The sequence below is a fragment of the Meleagris gallopavo genome, chromosome 2 (assembly GCF_000146605.3).
Source record: "Meleagris gallopavo isolate NT-WF06-2002-E0010 breed Aviagen turkey brand Nicholas breeding stock chromosome 2, Turkey_5.1, whole genome shotgun sequence".
In the NCBI taxonomy this organism is placed as follows: Eukaryota; Metazoa; Chordata; class Aves; order Galliformes; family Phasianidae; genus Meleagris; species Meleagris gallopavo.
Genome location: NC_015012.2, coordinates 11,636,415 through 11,644,846, shown reverse-complemented (window position 1 = coordinate 11,644,846; position 8,432 = coordinate 11,636,415). Strand labels below are relative to the sequence as shown.

General features: G+C 37.7%; 1 protein-coding gene and 1 long non-coding RNA gene across 2 annotated transcripts in view; both read left to right on the top strand.

The window, feature by feature from the left end:
• Positions 1–8,432, top strand: part of LOC100548128 (1-phosphatidylinositol 4,5-bisphosphate phosphodiesterase beta-1-like) — a 383,894-nt gene that overhangs the window by 246,257 nt on the left and 129,205 nt on the right. Inside the window, 3 exon segments of the mRNA XM_031552677.1 lie at positions 1,173–1,272; positions 3,970–4,074; positions 4,437–4,546. Of these exon segments, the coding sequence (XP_031408537.1) occupies positions 1,173–1,272; positions 3,970–4,074; positions 4,437–4,546 (315 nt within the window).
• Positions 1,154–4,568, top strand: LOC116216285. The gene is made up of 3 exons (XR_004158757.1): positions 1,154–1,272; positions 3,970–4,074; positions 4,437–4,568. It is a non-coding gene; the product is annotated as an uncharacterized LOC116216285 (long non-coding RNA).

Here is an 8,432-nt window from a genome sequence, read left to right as displayed (position 1 = left end):
AGGTATTTAAAAAAAAAAAGTAATTTAATTTTTCTTGGCAAATGTACAGCTCACAGAGATGTTTTTACAATTGGTCCTTGCAGCCCTGCTTTCTTGGGAGTACAGCCCTTTTCCCAGAATATTTTGTCTTCTGAATAACTTTCCTTAAGCCTGCTAGAGCTTAGGTTTGGAAACATCATTAGGATTTTTCTTCTATAATGAACTTCTAATTAGTGTACTTCATTTCTCTGTTTAGTTACAGTTATGCCCTGACTGCCTCTCTGCTCTGAGAAGCATAGATTAGTACTTTTAGTTGTGTTGAAAATAAATTGTAGAGATTTTTAGTTTTGAATTGTTGTTTTTTTTTTTTTCTTTCAATGTCTATGTCAATTTTAGCAGGATGTGTGAAAAAAACACTCACCTGCACCCAGCTCCAAAATACGTGTTATTTTATGTACATTGACAGAATAAGAAAATGAGATTTTTTTTAATTGTACACTATTTTTTAGAAGTAATATCAAATATTTCAGTCTTAGTAAAGTAGCTCAGTAGCCAATTTTAGTTTGTTTTCTTTTTTCACTGTTTGGCCTTCTTTTGTATTTGGTGGCAAGATAGCATCCAGTGCTAGTAAACATCCCACAGGGTTAAACCTATTTCCCCTGACAAATGAGTGGACTGCAGCACTCAAAAACGCTACTGAAGTCGACACGGTTCGTGTAATTCAGACATTAACACTCTGCAACTTGTGTTCAGTTGCATGTTGAGTTTTCAATACTAAAATACATTACCAGAGACTTTTTTGGGAAGTAAATAATCCATTTGGTGCTGACACAAAGGAAAAAGAGAACATGAAAGACTGACTAATTAAGTGGAAAGCATTCAAATGTGGTAAGAGTTGAGCTGAGTCCCTTGTATCATGTTGAAAATGCAGGGCCAAATTGTTGGATTCAACATATTGTGCTAACATCTCACCTCAAGTTCCTTGAAAGAGGAACAGTTCTATGAGAGTCATTTTTAAGCACAGGTGTATCCACCCTGATCTCTTGTATGGTAGAACCGCCTGTGGATGTGTAGATGTTACTAGCTGTTGGGCTTAATTTTATCTTGCTGTCTGGTATATTGCTAAGTTTTGTCTGGATGAAGCTGTTTCATTCAGAGCAGAAAGTTAATAATGCAGCAATATTTCTTTTTAGGTTGTTTTACCTACCCTGGCATGTTTGAGGCTAGCAGTGTATGAGGAAGGAGGGAAATTTATTGGCCATCGGATATTACCAGTTTCAGCAATTCGACCAGGTAAACCCCTTTCTCCATTGAAGCAGACGTTGTATAGTGAAAAGAAAAAGCAAATCCAAATTCCAACTACTGTAGTTTACCAGCAACCTTGTAGATTTATACGATCTGAGAATTTGAATAATATATTTCAACTTTGAAAAGGAAAATACCATATTTCACCAGAAATGTAAATTTCTAATCAACCAGAAAAAACATCAGAATTAAATATCAAAGGTGTGGTTGGTACTTGCTGATCCTTAGTAGATTTAAAAAAAAAATTAAAAAACATCTTTTTGAGAGTGGAGATGGCTGGGAATGAAAACAAAAGATGCTCCGGTAGTGTAATTTTAATATGCATGCAACAACTGACCTGTATGCAAGTTGTAGCTCTGCAAAACCTTTAAATCAGTCTCAAATTACTTAAGCTGTCATTGTCAAATATTAAGAATATATATAAAAAATAATTCCTGGCCTCTTCCAAATCATATTATTACCACTATTATAATTAATGGGCACTTGAATGAAAATTGTAATTTTCCAGATCAAGAGACTTGTTAAATATTTTGCTTCAGAAAGGTACAATGACATTGGCATTTTGAGCAGAAAAAAGTGTCTGACTTCAATACCAACTTTCCAGTGAGGGGAGGGGAGGAATCTAAACTAGGGCAAGCATATGGGCCATAAACATACTTCCAGTGGAAAGTATCTTTCACAGTGAAAAAGGAAGAATATCTTCTTACACTATACCTGATCTAGTTGATTCCAGCAGTAACACATAACTTACATGTCCCTGTATCTAGCAGTTGTTGTCCATATTATTCCTCAAGACCTTAGCTGAGGTACTATCTAAATCAATCTCTAAATCTCTTCCAGTACTTTCTAGATCCCCTCTTATGGCCAGTGATGTCAGGGCTTTTCTAAGAACTCCAAGCCATCCTGCCTTGGCTGGTGTGGGTCATGTGGCCTCACTGTGAGCATGGTCAGGTAGATGGATGTGACTGCTGGGCATCCACTGCTCTGAGGATTTCCTCAGTGGTCATAATTTCTCTTTCCTTTCTCCCTTCCCTCCTCTCTTCCACTGTTGGCCACACATTCCTGGCTGTTGTGCCAGCTCTACTGATCTCCATACCTCTTTGTGAGCAAGCTTAGATTATCAGTACAGCAGAAAATTCCATTTTTATGCTAGGTATATTTTCTGCTGGGTTAATGGATAAGCTTGCTTCATGGCAGATCCGTGTAGCTCCAGAGGAAGACGTGATGGGTGAGAGAAAAGGGAGTTGTGAAGGATTTCCATCATCTGGTGGAAGTGAGCTCTTACCAGGGCTGATCCCTTTCTGCGGCACTTACCCTTCGTGTGGCACAGAGTCCTTTCAGCAGAGCATTAAATCACATTCGTGCTTTTAAGTTTGTGCTTTTTAGAACAGAATCATACTGTGTTAAATCATACGAGCACTTTTGAGAGCTTTTATCCTCAGGCATTTTATTCTGTCCTTTTGACTCCGGTATTTGTTTACAGCATGAGATGGAGAACAGCGTGTTGGTTTTAGTCTTTTGTACGTGCTGAAAATTTGCTGGAGGAACTAGAGGGGACTGAGAAACCTTTGTAGTATAAAATTTAGCTCTTTTCTGAGACATTATTGAAAACCATCATACTGTCACACAGTATTGTCATTATTCTCAAAGCAAGAATTTAGCTGTTATTTGGAGAGGGAGTTGCTTCGATCAGCCAAGTGAGGATCCCTCCAGATAAACTCATCCTCGCTTGTGTCTTGTATTTTACAACTACCCGTATGTTTGGCTCTGTACTTGTCCCTTCAGACAACAGCTTCAGCCATCATGTAGGAGACAAAGGATGCAGCTTTGCCACACTGAAGACAATTTGCTGGGACTGGAAGTCCATTTCTCCCTTTCCTCCCAGCAATCCCATTGTTTTATTTAAACTAAGCAGTATGGTGAGGCATTTGAGGGAGCTACACTGAAGGAGGACTCTGAGAAATTTCTGATGTTCGCATTTTCCAAAGTTTAGGTTGCTGGGCTGTCTGTCCACAGAGTCAGGCAAGTCAGGCAGTGGGTGGCCAGGAGAAGAGGCTTGGGGCTGCCAAATCCATGATTCTTTGCCATTTACTTGGCTAATCTGCACTGCAGTGCTGTATATGTACATGTGTTACAGGACAACTGTCTTTCAAAACTGTCTGAAAATGTTCCTTATTCAGATGTATGCCTACAGTTTGTCACATGACAGGATTCACCCCTCACACACTTTGTAGATAGAGTGCTACATTGTCTGTATTTTTAATTAGGGATTACATCACTGATCTCAATTTTACTTGTCAGTTTGGATTCCTGAGTACTACAACGGTCACTTTTGAAAACATAGCAAGAGCTGTGAAACAAACAACCAAATAAAACTCCAGTAAAAATCAGTACAGGAGAAAACATTCAAAATTATATTAATGACAATGTTTAGCATTATTCAGAGATGTGAAAATAAAGTGTAAATACTATTTTAAGCTGCAGTGTCATGTGCCTTTCAAACAGTCCCTTGTCTGCATACTTACTTATCTCTGAAACCCTTTAGGTAAATCTTACCCTGGTAGAAGTCCCTGGGGTTGCTGGCTCATTTGGAGCCAAACTATAAATAATAAATGTTAACACAATTGCATTGGACATATCCATAGAAGAGTTTTTGCTCTGAACTGGTTCATTCTTATTTTACAGGCTACCACTACATCTGTTTGAGGAATGAGAGGAACCAACCTTTGACACTGCCAGCTCTCTTTGTGTACATAGAGGTCAAAGACTATGTGCCTGATACTTACGCAGGTAATACTGTGAAAAAAAGGTATTCTGTATAGTACTTCTGTTGTTTTTATTTCTAAAATGACAACATTTTTAGTAGTGTTCCTTTCTGTGCCTCATGTGAAGTAAAATCCAAGTTGGGTGTAAGCTTTGAAAAGCTATCATAAAACACTATGTTCAGAAATGCACATCCACATGACCCAAGCAGAAAGTCAGAGAGGGTACATTAGAGTACTTGCATGTGGTGATATACTGTCATTCACTACTGTTTGTATGACTTAGAAGTATCTCTCAGTGGCAGATCTGTAGGAAAAATACAGCATCTTAAAGCCTGAAGAGCGTATAACATAAGAGGTTTGGAATTGATGTATTTGCATTATTTCTAGATGTGATCGAGGCCTTATCCAATCCAATCAGATATGTAAACTTGATGGAGCAGAGAGCTAAGCAGTTGGCAGCACTGACTCTGGAAGATGAAGAAGAGGTAAAGAAAGAGGTAAGGGAGGTTTTACGAGTCTCTGCAAATTACACTGCAGTGTTTAAAGGTATCTACTTCGCTTAGAAAGTCCTTGGAATTGTGTGTGTTGATTGCTTAAATCATGCAAACATCTTGCAAACATCTCATCCAGAATGAGACTAGAGTGTATGAGTGCACAGCAGCACTGTGCTGTGTGTGTTCCACTGAAAGAAGCGTGTTTTGCAAGGCACACAGTACTGTTCAGAGGTAAAGACACACTGAAAGCTGATTGGGAAACTGAGTTAGGTTTTTGCTGATGTGCAGCATTTTATGTAGCAGATAAAGTAATTGTAAGTCATTGCCTGTTGTTTTCCAGGGTGGTGCTGAAATTGCCCTTACAAAAATAACAGTGCTGTACCAGCAGCTTTGCCTGAAAGTATTGTACAGTATTTCAGGCTCTATTTATTGCTCTTTGTTGTACATACAATTGCATAGATGTAATTTTGAGCATAATTCATCATGCTGACAGTTTAGCTTTGACTTCCAATGAAGTCTATGTTCCTCCAGATGTTCAGCCTCTCTTCCAGACATTATCACTGTGACACCTTCAGCATGCTTTGAGAATATCAACCTTGTATTTTGAATATTGCTTGTGTCAGACATTAGGCGTGTTGCAAGAATCAAAAGGCACTCTGCAGGGGCCTCTAGCAAAGATGAATGCTTCAAAATCCTAAACTGCCCTCAGCTACGCTAACTGCCTTCTTCAATTCTCAAACGTGCAAAGCATCATTGAACTAGATTTTGTAACCAATAATACATTCCCAAAGCAGACCAGAAAATTGAAAGTCATTACAATTCAGTGGCCAACAATTTACTCTTTGTGCAGTGTCACAAGTTCGGCTGAATGAGGACACTATGAAATGCTCAGTAGTATCTTAGATAGCTATCTAGGACACTCTACACATGAGATTCTATTTTAATAGCAAAGTCTTTTTTTAACATAATCCTTTAAATACCTTAGAGGTCATTTTTACTTTTGAAAAAAAAGTCCAGATTTCTCTGGTCTGTACAGGCTTGTTTGTTTGAAAAATTTTATCATGCAGTATCTTCTTAAGTAAGTGCAAAGATGGAAAGCTGAGTTATAGTGCTTTGGTAGTGTCAAGGAGCTTCAAAGCTTTTGGGATAAAGGAGCGAGCTTTAGAGTAGTAGAGAAATATTTTTTAAAAGAAAACTGTAGTAATTGCAGTGGAGCATTTACTAAAAATGTATAACCATTCAATTAGATGCAGTAGAAATGAACAGGTAAAAAATTTCCACTCAAAATGGCAATCTAAGTATACCATTGTTACTATCTATTTATAAACTATGATTCTAGATAAGATAATTGGCAGCTGAGCTGTGCTTGGAAATCCTGAGTTGCCTGATCATATCTGATGAAACATTTTCTTCAGCAGTCAGTAGGGCTGACTGATTTGTTTGCTTACACTTGCCCACGAGAACCACACTGATTAATAACGACAAGCACATTCACTGGCAAATAGCTAAATAATTCTGAGTATGTTTGCCAGATAATGTAGGTGTAAGTACACCTGGATTCAATTTCCCTATGTACAGTTTCTATCTATACCCTATTAATGTTTGCATCTAAATCTGTGCTGCCTCCAAGCACATACCCCCTCCACACACTCCTTCCCCTCTTCTCACTCACATTTATGTATCTGAGCTGCATTCTTGTGTCTATCAGAGGAAAATTGAATGTTTTTCTTTGCGACCTAGAAGTTTAAGCTGCAACTTGCTTGGTAGGAAGTTCCCCTGACTTCTTACAAAACAGTGGTCAAAAAAGACATCTAATAGTGAATTGTTTTGAATGAAGAAGTGCACCTTTCTCTAAGCTTCAAATTATACTGTCTGTTAATTATTATGTACAGCACCTATTCTGTTTGTTTTGTAGTATTCCCATTATGAATTACAGTGGTCAGTAACAGAAATTAACTACGTACAGTAAGGGAAATTAAATTAATCTGACACTTGTCATAGAAAGATTGCTTATACTTTGCCAAGAAAGAGCCAAACTGATTTCAGGGCTTTCCACCTAGTTTGGCAGTGCAGCACAGATGTACTCAGTACTAGAAGAGGATCTCCTAATCCCAATACATCGCAACTCTTTTTCTCTGCAGAAATAAAAATACACCCCATATAAATAAGTACTTGCGTGAGTATGTATCTTTCAACTTAGTAAACATACTGTCTTGCAAAAGACATGGCAATGTGTAGAATACAAACTATTTTCTGTGAATATTGAAACTATAAATTCTTGGGCTGGATTGCATCATATTTTAAAAAGAGCCTAGAATGTTCTCCACTAGGGGAAAATTATGTTTACTTTACTATTCTGTGTGATGAATTATGAGAAGGGAAAGTGCTTTTTAATGAGATTAGATTGCTTGATGCAGTGAAAATTACTCTTTATTCACTTCCTGATCCTGTCTCACATTTCTGCCTTAGTTTGTGAAACCAGCTGTTTTATGTCCCGAACTGACAGGCTATATTAATAGTTTCTCAACAAGCTGCAATGCAGCATTTCACATACAGATACAGAAGAAGACAATACCCATTTTCCACGCAATGACTTTTAGGGTGCTAACTTGCCAGAAGATAGGAATCCTAGCATTATGTGTGTTAAATATTGATGATCTATATAGCAATATTTTTTTTATGTCATACTAATGAATTGAGAATTTCTTTGAGAATTGTATTTTAAGGGGAATTGAGGGAATAACCATGTCTCTGTGAGTTGGTCACAGCTACAGCTTTTGCCAGTCGCATTGCTCTACTGTCAGAAATGCTGGCTAGGTCACGTTTGTCCTTATTTTATTGCAGTCATCGCTGCTTTGAAGAAGTAAAGTTTTTGGTATTAATTAATTTTGGCATCATGTTTCTGACTACAGAATCTCTCTCCTATAACTTCGGTAGAAATAAGCTGTTGAGACAATTCTTTTTGCAATATAAACTGTGTTGTGAGGGCCAAGATGAAAGAAATCTGCAGCAGGAGCAGCACAAAGCAGATCAAAATTATTTTGTCTCAGCTGATACAGTGCAGGCTGTTATTTTGCAAGTGTGGAGTAATCAAGAGGGAAAAAAAAAAACACCAACTGTGGTATCCTGCCTCTGCATGTAATGTGATTACCAACAAAGACTGAAATGGAAGCAGCTGAAAGAACATATCCAAGACTACCCTGAGACACCATGGCAACTGGCCCCTTGCAGGGACAGCAAGAAGCAGGGCTTGGTCATTTCAGAAGTAAAATTGCTTCCAGTGACCTACTGTTTGTACTGTACTCACCCTATCATTTACAAACCTGATGGCCATGAAGAAAATTGTAAAGTGTTTAGTGCATAATGAAATGCATACTGTAAGCCTGAGCTTTTAGAAAACTAGAAAGAAAGAAAAGATTGTAGAAAATGCTTAAATATTTGGATACCACAGGTGAATTTATGCAGCAGGATGGAAGTACTGTTTACATATTATCCTTGCAGTGTAATTACAAGAATGTAAGATCTTGGGAATCGCAAGTATGTCTCTGTGCTGTAAAAACAGTGAATAATGATTGTGTTGCGGATGTATGAAATTTCAAAGTAATTTTATATGCTCATTTTGTTCACAGCAAGAATCTAAGTAGCATTTTTGTGCAACCTTCTCCATTATGCCTAGAAAAGCATTGTGGCAGAGAACAGTGCTTTTCAATAAAAAACAGATTTCATATCTGGTGCAGTTAATATATACTGTACTGAAAAATGTCCCTGATGAGTTATACCTGCTTAAAATACTTCTAAAGAATAATACATGCTCTATTTCTTCTTGAAATTTACCCTGCAAAAATGTACTGCCTGGGCTACTGTGGCTCTTAAAGATACCTTTTCCTTT